Genomic DNA, 18220 nt, shown 5'->3' on the forward strand with positions numbered 1-18220 from the left:
CTTACGGGGGCGCGGGGGGCCCGGGCCCCCCCCACTTTTTTTGCAGAAAATATATGTCTATATTGTATTTTGTATGATCGGAAAGAAATGCAAGAAAAAAAGAGGGAATAAGGAGGAGAGGAAGGGGAAAGAGCGAAAGAGAGTGTTATCCACATTTTCATCTGCCTACTGGAAAATTACAAAGTTGACGAAGTCCTCTAGCCTTACTCTGATAGCAAACAGACATGCACAGCGCCGTATTTACCCCAATACCGTGCGGACTTCGGGGCCTGATCCTGTGCTTCGGAGGCTCGATCGAGGGTCGAATATCAGTACCGTACTTGCATATGCAGGCCCATAGCCAGGGCGGTTCGGGATTTCGAACGAACCCCCCCCCGAGCCCCCTCCCCCAAGCAAAAAATTTTTTTTTTTGAAAATTTGCAAGAATTTTACTTCAGGTCGCTCCATTTTAGTGTAATAATTGCAAAATCTCCATCATGCGGGAGGGTGAACAGTGAACACCCACCTCCCACACCCTCCCTCCGCTCGGTCGCTTGGCTCTCTCGCCTGGTCGCTTCGCGCCCGAGCAGGGGCGTGTACATGGGGGGTCCAGGGAGTCCGGATCCCCCCTTGCTCGCGCAGAAAACGCATCTGAGGGGGTCTAATTTGAAAATTTTTAAGGGGGAGGGCCCCCCAGACCCCCCCTTCGCGTGCTCGCAACTGAGGTATGCGCGTGCAACGCAGAGCCGGTATACCGGACCGCACCCAGGGTACGTTCCGGCAGTAACCGGGGGGACATAGACCCTATGAGCGTTAGTTTTATGTATATATTTTATATAGTTCCTTTTATTCTTTTAGTTTAGTTTGCACTTTAGTTCTTAAGTCTTTTTAATTAATAAATAGTTGCTGTATTCTTTATGTAATATCCTAGCAGCTTGGGTTTTTAAAGGCAAAACTGTTGTCAGCAACATGAAGATAAACTAAGATAAAAGCTAGTCGAGTGATGTTATAAGTGTTTAAATATCATTCAGCAATGTTATTTTTTGACTATTACCAGGTTGAAGAAAATGGAAATTTCTGTACGCCCTGAAAAAGATTCACTATTTCATATTCTTTATTCCATTACATGTATTCATATTGATGCAAATTATATATACTTCACTATAGTTGACATGTACATAGACATGTACTGAAAAGGTGTTATTTCCGTTTTTCTTCCATTTAAAAATTTGAAATTTTCACCTTCGATGTGCACCAGATCGCTCCATTTCAGTGCAAAATTGAAAAAGCTCCCTGCCGTGGGAGGGGGATCCCCCTCCCACACCCACCCCCGCTCGGTCGCCTGGCTCCCTCGCTCGGGCGCTTCGCGCCCGAATAACTCAGCCCCCCGGCATGGTCGCTTCATTCTCTCAATTGGGCCCCTCCACTTCGAAAACCGTGGCGCCGCCCCTTATACGTTGACAATACCGGACCGCGAGAAGGTCAAACTTGCTACAGTGTTGTGTTGAAGAACTGGATGACTACTTTTCCGCAGGTAAACGTTCCATATGAACGACATTTGTTTCGGAACATGACACAGCAATAAGAGATTGTCGATCAATTTGTTACGCGGCTTCGTCAGAGAGCGGAAAATGTGAGTTTGCAAATATTGACGAGCAGATACGCGACCAAGTGATGAGAAGTGTTCATCTCACCAGCTTCAGAAGAAAACTTCTAGAAAAGGGCAAAGATTTGACGTTAGTGAGATTGCAAACGACAGCACGAGCTTAGAAACAAGCGAGGTGCAATCATCGAGCATTGAGGACAGTACGTATGGTAGAGAACGAGACAACATTTCGTTTGTCAAGCAGAAATCGAGTGCCCGATTTGAGCGTCACCTGATGTTGACAACATCAGTATGACTCTTGACAGATCGTCCGGAAACAGAAATTGTTTTCGTTGTGGATCGGCGACACACCATCAGAATTCCCCAACTGTCCTGCGAGAGACAAGGAGTGCTACAAGTGTCAACAGATTGGACATTTAAGTAATGCTGCAAGAGCCAAGACGTGAAGTCTACACAACGTCGTGCTGAGAACAAAGGTAGATGGAAATCACCTAAGCCTAAGGAGAAAGTATGTATGCTGGAGGAATCACGTGATCATGTTGCACACCGGTAACAGCGAATATGCTTTTTCACTATGGGACGATGGCAAAACAACTTCTGTACATGTTGATGTGGCGGAGTAGCGAATATTCCGATGATTATTGACTCTGGTTCTAGCTGTAATGTGGATGACGAGACATTATGGAGTGAGCTAAAAACAAACCATGTCAAATGTACATCACGGAAAGTGGACAAACAATTGTTTGCATACGGGAGTGCTACACCAATGCAAGTGCTTGGATGCTTCACATCAGACAACAGCGTCAATGAGAGGTTGTTGTTGTTAAAGAGAAAGGTTAAGCATTACTGGGAGGAAAACTGCTGTCGATCTGGGTGTGCTTAAACTTGGCATTGATGCATCTTTTGTAAACACAGTACAAGATGACACCGAGCTGTTTGATAAATATCAAGCAGTGTTTGAGGGGTCTAGGCAAGTTGAAAGATTATCAAGCAGGATCCTTTTGACAGTACAGTACAGCAGTAGCTCAGCCCAATGCGCAGAATCCCATTTAGCTTGAGAGATAAAGTTGAGACAAAACTTCAAGTTGGAGGATCTTGATGTTATAGAGAAGGCTGAAGGTCCTACCCCATGGGTGTCGTCTCCTGTAGTTGTTGTTCCTAAAGGGGACAAGGATATCAGACTGTGTGTTGATATGAGGAGAGCTAATGCTGCGATTATCAGGGAGAAACATCGAATTCCTACTGTAGAGGAAATCCTGTACCGTTTCAATAAACTGGAAATAAAGTTGGGCGTTTCATCCGATTGAAAATTTCAAGTGCACACACACACACACACACACACACACACACACACACACACACACACACACACACACACACACACACACACACACACACACACACACACACACACACACACACACACACACACACACACCAATTTAGCAAGCTTGTACAGACAAAACAAAGAACATTCAGTCAATATTCAAGACAGTTATTCATCAGACTGACAGACTAACATGATAATCACAACTCACAAGTCACAACCACAAATGCACCTTGAATAGTGAATACATCACAGGTTCAGCTAAACACAGAACTATTACGGCTAGCGCAAATAGTGGAGTGTCTGCCTGTACGAGCGAGGAGGATCGATTGTTTATACGCGAAGTCTCTTGTGGCTGGGGTCCAGGGCCCGCGTAAGGGCCCTGGAAGCTCAGGGGGTTTGAGGAAGCGGCCCGCGAGGCATGTGTGTATGGCTGTGCACATCGACGCTGCGTACGTGCCTGCTGGCAGGGGTGGCATTGATTGAAGTACGGGGGGAGGGGGGCACGATTGTTTCAGCGTGGTACTAATCACTACTAAAATGTAGAGGGTTGGCATTGCTGGACTATGAGAGAGCGACAGCAAAACTCTTTCGGGAAATTGACGAAAAAGCTACAATCGGGAATGACACACGTGTGTGCCGGCAGGGAAAAATATGCGTGTGAATTTCATTAGGATTTTCCATGGATTACCGTTCTATAATCCTACGGGTCGTTGGTCCTACGGGTCTACGTAGGCACACCCGCATGCACGCATGCCGGCACGCATGCAAGCACGCGCGCAGGCACGCGCGCAGGCACGCAGGCACGCGCACACATGCACGCGCGCAGGCACACACGAAAGCACGCCCCCGGGCACACCGGCACACACAGGAACGCGCAGGCACACACGCAAGCATGCCCGCAGGCACGCAGGAACGCACGCACGCGCGCAGGCACACACGCAAGCACGCCCGCAGGCACACCGGCACACACAGGCACGCGCGCAGGCACACACGCAAGCACGCCCGCAGGCACACCGGCACACACAGGCACGCATGCACGTGCGCAGGTACACACGCAAGCACGCCCGCAGGCACGCACGCACGCACGCATGCGCGCAGGTACACACGCAAGCACGCGCACAGGAACACACGTATATACGCGCGGGCGGCAGCGCGCGCTTGATTGAATGCAATACAGTACAGTACACACATGCATGCATAAATGGTAAACACTTGACAGTCACACCGTACCATGAATTCTACCGCGCCGTGAAACCGGCTGCCGCTAGCGGCAGAGGCCGAGCGAGAACGGCAAGGCGCGGGACCGACCTGGACAATCGATTTCCAGGGCGACTTTTGCTTTTGGGGTCGCCCCCGATATCATGTTTTCGGGGGCTCTTCTTGGCATTTCGGGGGCGAAATCGCCCGCCACCCCCGTGTATTTTCCCCCCCGTTAGGCTTGTTGCTCACAATGCAACACCCAAAGCTCTGTCTACCCGAGAGGTAGAGGAAGCATCTGCTGATGATGAGGAACTCATGGAAGTTCGTAACTGTATTCGAACAAATCAGTGGCAGAAAATAACCAATAAGCGTCTCCTATCAGTTAAAGATAAACTGTGCATAATAGGAAAGCTTGTGTTGAGAGGAACTCGGTTAGTGGTCCCCAAGCGACTTCGTGAGACAATACTTGAATTGGCTCATGAGGGGTATCCCGGAATTGTGTGCATGAATAGAAGGCTTCGTTCCAAAGTATGGTGGATGGGAATGGACAAAGATGTCGAGAACTTTGTTAAAAGGTGTCATGCTTGTCAGATGGTAGGAACACCACAAGCACCAGAGAAGATGACACCAACTGAACTGCCTACGGGACCGTGGCAAAGCATTTCAGCGGATCTTATGTTGCCATCTGGAGACTGTTTGTTTGTTGCCGTCGACTACTACAGCAGATATTTCGAGGTAGAGACCCTGCAAACGACAACAGCAGACAAGATAGTTAAAAGTCTGAAGAAGATGTTTCTTATATGTACATGGCTTGCCAGTTAGTATTACGACTGATAATAGACCACAATTTATCAGTTCTAAGTTTAAGGACTTTCTAGAAGCCGAAGGCATTGAGCGTTGTAGAGTTACCCCTCTCTGGCCTCAGGCGAACGAAGAGGTAGAGTGACAGAATCGAACATTGTTGAAGAGAATCCGAATCGCTCAGATTGAAAAGGACTGGCGAGATGAACTTGATGCCTTCCTCACGATGTATCGGACTACACCACATACTACCACAGGAGTGAGCCCCGCAGAACTGATGTTCCCGAGAAAACTCCGTACACGTATCCCAGGCATCAAGGATTCGCTGGAAGATCTTGAGATCGTAGATCGTGACCGTGAGCAGAAAGGACGAGGGAAGAGATATGCAGACGCGAAAAGAAACGCGTGTGATAATGACATTTTACCAGGCAATAAGGTATTACCAAAACGCGACCGAAAAGACAAACTTAATCACTCCTACGTTTCACGCAGAACCTTGTAGAGTAGTTGCCAAAACAGGAAATTCAGTTGTAGTTGAACACAATAGAGTACAATACAAATGGAATGTAACTCATCTAATGAAATATTGCATTAAAAGAAATATCAAGCATTTAGGAAATCGAAGACCGTGCCCGGCTGCCGGGCATATAGCCACAGCAAATAATGTAACCCAACAAGATTAGGGTTACAACGCGAGCCTATTCTTTTCTTTGGAGGAGCACCTGAGTGATTCACTCAGGGCGGTTTTATGGTGCGTTTTTCGAGACTACAACTTCCAAACTGGGTTTATTCTAACCACAAACCTTTCTCCGCTATCCTGGTACTTAATATGTATCACAATACTCTGTATTAAACTATTATAACCTGTTACAAAATTTCGAAGTGACGAGCAGAGATATTTTGAGCGCCATTTCCGTTGACCTGGGACGTACAGATTCCCAATGCGCATAGCGTTCGGCTAACTTCGTCATGACGTCATGACTGACAGCAGGCATCCCATGATACATTCAATCTTGGAGTCAAAGTTAGCCGGACGCTATGCGCATTGGGAATCTGTACGTCACAGGTCAACAGAAATAGCGCTCAAAATATCGCCGCTCGTGACTTCGAAATTTTGTAACAGGTTATAATAGTTTAATACAGAGTATTGTGATACATAGTATTAGTATGTCCCAGGATAGCGGAGAAAGGTTCGTGTTTAGAATAAACCCAGTTTGGAAGTTGTAGTCTCGAAAAAAAAACGCCGAGTGAATCACTCAGGGGCTCCTCCAAAGAAAAGAATAGGCTTGCGGGCTCAAGGATAGAGAGCATGTCCAGTAATAAACATCATCCTATCATATCACCGTCCTGGACATCATATCTATCCTTGAACCGGCTCGCGTTGTAACCCTACTTATTACTTATTATATTTTTACTTTCATTAGATCATCTAGTCTCACCAACTATGCGGATGACAATATAATACCATAAGTTATGCTCACCACGACCGTGATGTATGGAAAACTACCCTTGAGGCTGATGGTGGGGCTCTCACTGACTGGTTTACCTCCAATGGTATGCAGGCCAACCCATCCAAATTTCAAAGTATCGTTTTTGGCCAGCGGGCAGATAGCGAGAGGACTGCCCTCAGCATCAGGGGAATTGATATTGAATGTACTGATACTGCCAAGTTGCTGGGTATCAACTTCAACCACCATGTTACTACCATCTTCACCAAGGCTGCAAGACAGCTAAATGTACTTAAACGTAAACTTATACGTACTTGTACGTATTAAACGTATTGGGCGGTACCTCAATTTTGACTGCCGCAAGGTTATCTACTACTCATTTATAAGGTCAAACTTTAATTTTTGCCCATTGGTTGGGCACTTCTGTCGAAGGAAAAATGTAATTAAACTTGAGAAGATAAATTACCAGGCCCTCAAGTATGTATATATATAGAGATTTTGACAGCTCATATGAGGAACTCTTATCCAGAGACAAAAACATATATCCCTTCTCTTACGCCGGATGCGGCAATAAATTTTTGCTATCGAAGTCTTTAAAATTCTACATGGGGACAGGCCACTCTATCTAACACCCCCGTCAGACCGGGGTGGCGTCCTTACTGCGCTGCTACGGCGACAGAAAATGGGCCCAGAGCGTGTCAAGGTCGCCATAAGCATGGTATAAGCGTGGTGGAAACGCCAGACATCGTGCTGTGGTCGCCATGGTCGCCAATGATCGCCGAGTCACGGCGTTTGTTTTTAGCATGTTCAAAACAAACGCCAAGGCTCAGCGATCTGACCTGGAACGCGGTAGGGTCGCAAAGGTCGTGAGACAAGCGTCGTAACATCTCCATGAACGTAGTACACGCGCAGTACACGCGTGGCAAAGACGCTGCGAAAATGGCCACGGCCTCGGCCTCTGGTAGCTTGTTTCTTCGGCATCGTGTTTCTACTTAGCAAACGCACAACTATACAGTTGAAATTTCCGAAAATCTGACCAGCTTATATAGTCGCCGTGAGAACATGCTAGATACGCCGTGAGGTCGCTGTGCAGTCGCGATACACGTAGAAGACGCGTGGTAAGAACCCCATGAGCGTGGTGAAAGCGCCGCAGGAATGCCGGTGATCGCCGTTGCCAAGCCCATAGATCTCAATAGAAATGCCATAAGCGCGGAGAGGTCGTGGCGGGCGCGCCGTGAGAACGCGGTATAATCGCACAGGTCGCAGTAAGAGCGCGTTTTTTTTTCAAGTTTGTAATTTGTTGGGACTTTTTCTCGCGTTGTGTTCCCGTTTGCCGGCGACCTTGCACATTTTCTGGTCGCCGTACGGTCGCGGATGGTCGCCGTCCAGTCTGACGGGGGTATAAATGACTTGGTAACAAAAAACAACACAACTGAAAAATATACCCTCAGATACATAAATAAATTGGAAGTGCCCACGCACAACGGGGTCCGCTATGGGCGACACAGTTTTAGAGCTGAGGTAGCTCTAGTACTATAGCCCGCTTACATTAACTGCCGCTGATAGGGTCTATGTCCCCCAGGGTACTGCCGGAACGTACCCTGGGTACGGTCCAATATACCGGAACCAGGCTTTTCAGCAGTCCTTGACAACATTTTAGGGCTAATTTTAGGGAGAAATTAAGGTTTTTTTAGGGCTATTTTAGGAATTTTTAGGAATAAATCGAAATATTTTAGGGATAAAATAAGTCACTTACCTTTCATAAACATCAATGTGTTAACTTACAGAGACAGTTCTATGTGGTATATGTCCAGTCTACCAGCTATTCCTATCCTCCAAGCCCTCAATACGACTGTACATCATCAAGTTTCATGCAAATTAGGCATGTCTTGTACATCCAGCCAGGAACAGGGTCGTATAATCAGACACTGAAGCTTAGGAATCACTGGTAGACTGAGAGTCACAATACTTACTCTGTATAAAGATGACTAGATAACATACATTAGCAAGGTCTCCAACCCTGTGAATCTCCAAATGTTCCTGCGGTAATCAGTAACTAGTTACGTATTCAGAAATTGATGGGGGGGGCGAAATGTACCTTGGCTGCCGCAGGCAGGCCTGCGTGTGCATGCCAGTTGGCCGCCGTAGGCATGCCAGTGCTAGGGGGGTTTGGGGGCGTGCCCCCCCCCCCAGAAGATTTTGAAATATTTAAGCCATTTTCCTGCAATCTGAGGCATACTGTGGGCCATATTCTCATGTCTGATAACACTATCTCAACCCTAGACTCAACCCTACAACCCAAGGTTGTCTGATTAGCAGACAAACTACGCGACACCTTGCAGACAGCGCCTGTCTGACCAGGCTGTTCCATTTACCGTAGACATGTCAGATACAAAATACCTGAAAAAAACAATGTGTCCAAGCGAACAATGCGAACAATCAGTGCAAATTTTGTACAGTGCAACTGAAATGAGGAATATAACCTTGCCGCTGCAGAATGCGGAAATTAAGCCTAGAAATTGTAATGATTCCGCAGAATGAGGAATGGTTGGAAACCCTGCATTAGACAATTACAAACCAAAAGTTCATCATCTCATCACCAAAACCTCCAAACATATCTGTGATTTTTTTTTTTTAGGAATTGTTTCAAAATTTTTAGGAATTTTTAGGAATTTTAGGGCCGCTGGAAAGCCTGCGGAACGTACCCTGGTAACTATCTAGCTGATATGGTTAGGGTTAGGGTTAGGGTTAGTGTTAGGGTTAGGGTTAGGGTTAGAGTTAGGGTTAGGGTTAGGGAGTAGGCATAGGCGACTACCTAGACTCGTTAGTGGAGTAGGCGAGGTACGGTCCGGCATATTAGATAGTAGTATTTAGTACCAGGGTACGTTCCGGTATACCGGACGGTACCCAGGGTACATTCCGGCAGTACCCTGGGGGACATAGACCCTATCAGCTTAACTGCCGCTGGCAGCGCGGCCTCTGCAGCGCGGCCTCTGCCGCTGGCCGCCAACAGCCGCGGCCAGCGGCAGTTAATGTAAGCGGGCTATAGTACTAGAGCTAGAGCTGAGGCTGCCAGACTCTGGAACAGTCTACCAGAAAACTTGAGATCTAGACCAATAAATTGTGCCCTAAAATTTTTTAGATTCTGATGTTATTTTAGGGCCCAATAGCCTTCTATAGACAAAACCCGTGAATTCTGTCGTGCAAAATGCACGACAGAATTCACAGGTTTTGTCTATGGAAGAGGGTGGGTAAGGGTATTTCCGTGAAACGTGATCGGCCGTTTTTATACCTCGTGAACTGTGAATTGCAATTTATTTTGTCTGTGAACTGTGAATGGACCACCTTGCGTGAAGCGTGATTTAGCTTTTATTTGTCGTGTCTGTGAACTGTGAATAAGAGGTCTCTTTCCTCGTGAATCTATGCATGTCAGGCGCGGATTTAGGCCGGTTTGCACCGGTTTCCAGAAACCGGTCACAGGCCTCAAAATTCACCAGAATGCACCAAATATAGCCTAATTTTTAAAACATTCCAGGGGGGTATGCCCCCGGACCCCCCAACCGCAGAAGAACATATGGAAACTATATATACGCACGCACGCACGTACACACACATGTATAAGCATGACTACTGCGCAAGCATATTTTTGATATTTAGAAGTGTTGTTGATATTTAGAACACAAGTATACTTCTATGACCTTATCTTATGAGTCTGAAATTTTTGCTGTAAACTGGATTATCCCCGTGATCTGTGAAAAGAGCATTATTTTCACTGTGAAATGTGAAAAGCAGTTTATTTTCACTGTGAACTGTGAACAGTACTACCCTTTACCCCCCTCTATGGAAGGCTATTGGGCCCTAAAATACCATCAGAATATAATTTTTTAGGGCACAATTTATTGGTCTACTTGAGGTCATGTGGAAATTTTAATGATTTCAGAAAAATGCTAGCCAGCTAGGTTCGTGGGAGGGGGATAAGTGCAAATGTGCAATGTGTAATCGATTTTATTGAATTCTATGTATATTTCGTGCTAAATGTTTATCTGCTGAACGTTTTACATCTTATCTGTTTTCTAATTTTATATTTGATGGTCGGCGGAAAAGCCATATGGCTTATGTTCAGAATCTGAATGTTCTCTGTACAAGTTACGCTCATAGGGTCTATGTCCCCCAGGGTACTGCCGGAACGTACCCTGGTCACTATTTGATATGGTTAGGGTTAGGGTTAGGGTTAGCTCTAGTACTATAGCCCGCTTACATTGACTGCCGCTGGCATTGCCACCGCTGACATTGACTGCCAGCGGCAGTCAATGTAAGCGGGCTATAGTACTAGAGCTAGGTTAGGGTTAGCGTTAGAGTTAGGGTTTGAGTTAGGGTTTGAGTTAGGGTTAGGGTTAGGGTTAGGGAGTAGGCGTAGGCGACTCCCCAGACTCGTTAGTGGAGTAGGCGAGGTACGGTCCGGCACATTAGATAGTACCAGGGTACGTTCCAGTATACCGGACCGTACCCAGGGTACGTTCCGGCAGTACCCCGGGGGACATAGACCCTAGCTCACAGCACAAGTTACAACACTACCGACGTTAAATAAAGCTTATTTTACTTTACTTTAATCAATGCACGTGATTACAGTACACTAACTGCCAATAATCTGGACTTACGGCCGTTAGCACGCGAAAATCTTCAGTCGACAGATAACGTAACAAAGCAACGTTTAGCTTCCCCATGTTTGCAGATTCAAACTCTCAAATTAAGACGAAAGTCACGAAACGCGCATCAATCGGGTAAGCATAAAAGCATGGACCCAAGGCATAGACCCAATGAGCTAGGTATACAAGAAGATGAAGGTGATTGGACATGTACTTCGGATGCCATAGGCGCCATTTTAGATCAAAGTTTTACGCTATAGAAATTTTGGACTGTTTGTGTGTCTGAACGTTTTTAATTATGGAAAAAACTCATGGGGCGTTTTTATAAATTTAAGAATTATAATATAATAATATACTGTATAGACAATTAAGTGGCATACCTGTGTATGCGGTGTAGGAGTGACTTGAGAAGACTATATAGAAGGCTATATGCATGTGTATCGATGTGTATTTATTAATTATTACTATTATATTCTGATTAAAAAAACGCTAAAGAAGCTATATATACATAGCAATACATAGAAACTCCTATAGTCTACATATATAATATATATATTCTATATATATATATATATATATATATATATATATACCCAAGGCGCGCAAATCCATTTGAAATGTGGGGGACACAAGTAGCGAGCACGCGAAGGGGGTTTGGGGGGCCCCCCAAGAAATTTTTTGAAATTACGACCACCTCAGATGCGTTTACTGCGCGAGCGGGGGGGGTCCGGATTCCTGGACCCCCTTCGCTGTCACGCCCCTGCACACACACACACACACCACACACACACACACACAACACACACACACACACACACACACACACACACACACAACACACACACACACACCACACAATGCATTTGGTTTGTGATAAGATACGAAAAGGTGGTCCACATGCAGTCATAAAATCAAGAAAACAAAAAGCAGAAAACCAATCATATGGTGTTTGAGGCTGATCACAAAATAAATTGGTCCGTTGTTATTGTTGGTCCAGTCATATCATATATGCGTGTATATATATCATCAATTTGCAATGAAAATTACATTATTAAAACCGATGCTCAGTTACTCATGTTCCTCTTGCGTGAATATAGCTCGTGTTCCCAGCTTAATCCTTGAATCAGTGTCTAATGTGAGTGATATCTCTTAAACTTTCATAAACATACTTTCTCTTGATGATTTCTGCATAAGAATTTATTTAATATAAGAAACAAACTGTTAAAAAAAAACGGTACTAATTTATCAAGACACATTTTTCTTAAGTTGTGCATGATCATTATTATGCTCTCAAATGCACTTGAATGAAATAAAAGCTGGCAATAAAAGGAAAAGACGCCAATCGTTGACGCACTATCACACACAATAAAAAGGTTCTCACTTCACAAACACACACACACACACACACACACACACACACACACACACACACACACACTTACACACAAAATCATGGTGATCCAAAATTGCGAGGGGGACATATGATATGATGTCCCCCCTCTGAAAATTCGTGGGGGAGACATGTCCCCCTGTCCCCCCTGGATTTGCGCCCCTGTATATACCGCTTTCACACATCTCGCTCACACTGCCGTATATTTCATGGAATCGTAAAAAAAGTATTCTCTCGTCATCAAGTTTGCATGGTGACTGAATTTTAACCCAATCCTCCATCTGCAAATGTACTCAAGCAACACCCCTGATCAAGTAAAGATTAAAAACGTAAACGATTCCAGAATAACGGTCATATACACAGCATATATATAATTTATAGTTACAGAACACAGTGACAAGGCATAATAAATGTCGTAAGATATTTTTTTTATAATGCTTCAGTTTTATTAGTTGGAAATTGATTAGTGCTGCCACACTATATCAACCATCTCAGTATACTACAGATCGTTTTAAGAAAATATATGGATGTATAAACATTTCTAATATATAATCTTGTATATATCATAGAAATCAACGTTGTGTATAACACAAACTTACAAAAAAAGTATTGTACAATTAAGGCCTATATGTTCATATCACAGTCATATGGGTTCGTTCGTGAGTATGCGATTACGAATGTTCATCACATGATATATCTATACTGTATAATTGAAGTTCAGATTAAAGAAGCTGTGATAATTATATAAAATATTAATATTAATCATTTTGCGACCGTGCTCTCAATAATTTTTACAGTGTAGCGCATTTAACGGTACTATGCATACACGTACAGATAGATGAATGTGACGACGTTGGCGCTGCATACGCGTTATCAAATACAAAGCCAGCCATATTTTGTACAATTGAAAACGAAGTTCTCAGAACATAATATTTTCCATTGATGTCTAATATAACTGTTATGCGCTTAACCAGTATACCCTCCGCCACCGTACCCGCTGCTTACACCACCATAACTTCCTCCACCGTAACCACCGATGCTACCCCCTCTTCCACCATAACCTCCTCCGCCATATCCCCCTCCTCCGTATCCGCCGCCCCTGATTCCCCCGTAACTGGCTCCACCGTAGCCACCTCCTACTCCTCCATAACCACCACCGATACCACCGTAGCCACCTCCTACTCCTCTATAACCACCGCTGATACCACCGTAGCCACCTCCTATTCCTCCGTAGCCGCCTCCAATACCGCCGTATCCACCTCCAATTCCTCCGTAACCACCTCCTATTCCTCCGTAGCCGCCACCGATACCACCGTAACCACCTCCTACTCCTCCGTAACCACCCCCTATTCCTCCATAACCACCTCCTGTACCCCCATAACCACCGCCGATACCGCCGTATCCACCTCCAATTCCACCGTAACCACCTCCTCCGTATCTATTGCGATTGTTGGCGTATATTCTCGCAGGTCGTTGAACATTGTATTGGTTACCGTACAATCGTCCCTGTCAAAACAAAGGAATGATATGCGCGTACAACCCAGGTGCGGTCAAACAACGCGTGGCTAGCATATGTCGCCAACTCATTAAACTGCGATTACCCCTAAAGGGGCTTCTATTTTCGGAACGCGGGATTAGATCATTTGCATTAAAATTCCGTGGAAGCGGGAAATACCAGATAATTTTTTCGTGATACGGGAAGAGATGTCAACCGGGACGCGGCAAAGCCGAAATTGCGATTTTAATTAAATGGGAATGAACCCCCGTTCCCCCTCTTTATATTACTACACATCTATGCATAAAAATAACTGCGATTCGCGCTATAGGATAAAAAAAAAACTATGTTATACATGACGCTAAAGGCGCCGATGGGTTTTTACCGTTTCGGTTTCAGACTTTGTGACGGCCGCTTGGTTGTTAGTTTTGCTGATCGCTCTCTCGGTGTCGGACACGACGTTGTCTTCCTGTGTCCAGAGCGATGTGCCTTTTCCGGTGCCTTCTTGGTTGGATGAATCGCCAACCCACGAGCGCGAATAAGCTGTAAGCAACACCAAATGTTATAGACTCCCTATGACGCGCTACAATGAGATTGGTTTTCTGACAATGCTTGATGGCTATGTAAAGGATGTTCGAGTAAATTACGTCCGATCGGATTTGTAATAAGGATGAACGAACATATGCAGGAGATTATATGGCTTGGGATGGCTTTGGCTATATGTTTGGTTACTTGGTTTCCATAGGCCTATAGTTTCGGATAGGAGGTTCAGGATAGTTTCGGGTAGCTGTGCAAAACGTGGCCATACATGAACGCACTTACCAATATCATAAACCTCTCCAAGAACTGCTGGTCGGCCTCGCTGTTGGCCATATCCAGAAGAGAGAACGTGGGTAACCTGATAAACGGGTTGATAGGTTATGGTATGAACAGTTTCATACGGTCTAATATGGTTATTCGTATCATTATAATGCTCGTGAAAACACGTCTCTCGTATGGTCTCATTTGTAATTCGCAGCATTATAATAATAGCGTTGGAAATGAAATTATCTTGAGTTAATCCCTACTAGCATGGTTTGGGTGAGTTACGAAAAAATAATATCTTATTATTAAGATAGGTATATGATACATAGCGTGAATAAACTTTGTTTCTACTTACGCATCCTAACAAGACGACAATAGAAGTAATCTTCATGGCTATCTGCAAAAAAAATAAACGACCCTGACACAACCATGACAAGAAGCTGTCTGCCTACAGTGATCGGAATATGATACCACTTACGCTAATCATAGAAATGTGTTGCAAACAGGCGCAACAATGCCGTCGACTGGTCGTTCAAGCATGATTTTCACTACGCAGCGCGGATGACTCGCCTGTACGTTCACCAACACAACAATAGACGTGTATACTTACCCTCAGCGCGCGGCCCTCAAAACGAAACAACCAAATTCTGGTTGGACCAAGTCTGACTGATGTCGAAGTTGTAGAAAGGTTCCGCTTATATGCAATTAGTCATGCGCAGCGACACACATCGCGTAGGTGACGGCATGCTGTCACATTACGCACACCTAGCTATATAATCGTTTACAACCGAGTTTCAGCCGAATGCCTATAATTACACAAACTGGGTCGCACTGATTTTCCAAAAGAACGTGTATTTTAGAAAAACACAGTATAATCGAGATTGTTGCTACCGGGGGCAACGAATGCGATAATTTTCGTAGCTATATATACGATGTGAGACAATCTATGCCATTCAGCGAGCACTATAGTCGTCCGGACATAAACGTGCCCAGGGCCCCAGACAAGTCAATGCACGACACACACACGACTATGCAACGACACTCGTCACTGGTTACCGATATAGCGTGACATTCTTTCCTGGAATTGTGTCGTCAACGTATGCATTTTCGTGCGCCGCAGCATGAGTGTAATCTAGAAGGCGGTCACCAGGTAAGTGTGCTTATAGGTACTTCGCCGGATACATACAATTATAATTCGCTTTCAGGTACGTTGCTTCTAGGGAATCTAGGCTATAGCACACTCCGTTATTTGTGGCAATGAGGTAACGTTTTTAATTTTACTTACGGGGTATGGCGCGTTATAGTTGTAGTCTTGTAGATACATACATACTCGTAAAGACGAAATAATATACTATTGCGAACATGTAAGTGTATTTACTGTGTGTTACCAACACTAACGTTTTATTCCTATCCGATGCTCATAATTATGATTGATGTCTCAGTTTGTCATATATAGCACTTGAACTGTTGAAATTTAAAGGCCTCGTCAATCTATAGAATTTATAACTCATTCTTTTACCTTTTTATTCGTTCATCCTAATTTACTGAAAATCAACATATCAATTGTTGTTGGCCATGTTCATAATTAATGCGACTGTCATTGTATTGGTCAACTAAATCCGATACTAAGAACGGTTAATATTATTTTTAGCTAGTTTTAGTTTATAACTCAGTGGATTATGTGCGTTTTCATGCGTGCGCTCGTGCGCTTTTTGTGCGTACATTCTTGCATGAGTGCGCGTGTGGGCGTGCGTTTCACCGCAATGTTATAGCCGAGTACTAGCTGCCTATATTTCGGTATAACAGGCTAGTACGCGCCCAGGTCCCAGGGCATTAATTAACAATCAACCTTACCAGTGGCTCGCTTTCCTACACATAGAGCACGCCGGAATGTGGAACAGCGACGCACACTAAACCTAATGAAATTATCATTAGAGTATTAGAAAATGTTTATCCGTTTGCTTGCGACCGAACGAAGGGTGTGGGGATCTAAAATGGGACGTTACTATAGTACACACTAACGTCGCACAATGTATCGTCACATCGCATACAGCACATTGACATCAGCTGCCATGCTAGGCAGCAGCGCTCGCTTCGTCATGGGACGAACAATTTCTTAGTGTAGCGAAACTGTGCAATAAGTGTGGAAAAGCTGCCACTCGGACGATATGCGCGTAGGTTTTACACTGTTTGCTAGTTTATATCCACATGGTACACACGCATATCCGCAAGCGTAGCATCGAGTGTTTGCAATGAAATCACGCAGTAATGATAGTAAATGAGTAAAGTATAATTTATATCCTCATGATATCACGCGTTTTCTTTTATTCGCAAGACTCGGAATCTATATGACCAAGAGAGACGAACGTAAATAAACAATTTGAATATACAATAATTGACTCTGCTGCCGCGTGAATTGAGCAATAATACATACTTCGATTCTATACACTATATCAAAAACGCTCTAAAAATGTGCGTAAGTACAGCCGGTATACGAACTTATATTCTGTGTGATATTTGTAATGTATATCTAGTACGAGGACACAATGCCCCAACACCCTCATCCCCTGCCGCCATACACCTAACCAAGCCGCAGTAAAACATCAGGTAATTTACTAAATTTAGAGCCATCGCGAAATTCAGAACGCGAGTGGCCGGCAAGCTCAATCAGATCTATTTATAGATAGATCACCGAATCGGCAAGGCAACAACCAATCTCCGACGCGGCAATGAAGAGTGAATTAGGGTCCCTATTTACAGAGAGTTGCGCCATGACGAGTCGGAAAAAATCGGTCACGTGGTCGCTGGACGACATGTTGTTTCCAAATGGATACGCACGGCTATGGCCGTAAGAAAGTGTACAATTAAATTATCATATGGCGCGAACGATTTGAGTTACATTTCTAGAAATCTAGATACACATAGACACATGTCTTAGCTATAATCTCTGTCAATTTTGAGTTTATTGAAGCACGATTAGTCGAATTAATTACTACGGACCATTGTACAGCGTATCCATACATCGCTGTACTTAAGCGGCAGCGGTGAGGATCCATTTGGAAACAAAATGGCGTCAAATCCTGAGTTGGCGCAACTCTCGGTATACAGGGACCCTAGAGTGAATTAGGGTCCCTATATACAGAGAGTTGCGCCAACTCAGGATTTAACGCCATGTTGTTTCCAAATGGATCCACACCGCTGCCGCTTAAGTACAGCGCTGTATGGATACGCTGTACAATGGTCCGTAGTAATTAATTAGACTAATCGTGCTTCAATAAACTCAAAATTTATAGAGATTATAGCCAAGACATGTGTCTATGTGTGTCTAGATTTCTAGAAATGTAACTCAAATCGTTCGCGCCATATGATAGTTTAATTGTACACTTTCTTACCGCCCATAGCCGTGCGTATATTAACCTGTGCGATACCGCGCGTAGATACTTGCTAATTAATGAAACCACTCGCGCTTCAATAAACTCAAGAATCACAGAGATCATAGATAACACATGTGTTTATATGTA

The 18220-nt window shown here is 44.5% G+C and overlaps 2 protein-coding genes across 2 annotated transcripts in view; both read right to left on the reverse strand.

Annotated features, from left to right (window-relative positions):
• Positions 1-11150, reverse strand: part of LOC106808395 (serine/threonine-protein kinase rio2-like) — a 38322-nt gene extending 27172 nt beyond the window's left edge. The window contains exon 1 of the mRNA XM_014811105.1: positions 11023-11150. Coding sequence (XP_014666591.1) covers positions 11023-11088 — 66 coding nt within the window. The 5' untranslated portion in view covers positions 11089-11150. The remainder of the gene's footprint in view (positions 1-11022) is intronic.
• Positions 11151-12737: 1587 nt separating this feature from the next.
• LOC106808389 (TATA-binding protein-associated factor 2N-like) lies at positions 12738-15354 on the reverse strand. The gene is made up of 5 exons (XM_014811090.1): positions 15310-15354; positions 15055-15096; positions 14718-14793; positions 14281-14438; positions 12738-13906 (listed from the first exon to the last, which is right to left on the reverse strand). Exons 2-5 carry the CDS (start codon positions 15088-15090, stop codon positions 13367-13369), a joined length of 810 nt encoding a protein of 269 aa, XP_014666576.1. The 5' UTR covers positions 15091-15096; positions 15310-15354; the 3' UTR covers positions 12738-13366.
• Between the last annotated feature and the right edge of the window lie 2866 nt (positions 15355-18220).

The sequence above is a fragment of the Priapulus caudatus genome, unplaced genomic scaffold, assembly GCF_000485595.1.
Source record: "Priapulus caudatus unplaced genomic scaffold, Priapulus_caudatus-5.0.1 Scaffold272, whole genome shotgun sequence".
Taxonomy (NCBI): Eukaryota; Metazoa; Priapulida; class Priapulimorpha; order Priapulimorphida; family Priapulidae; genus Priapulus; species Priapulus caudatus.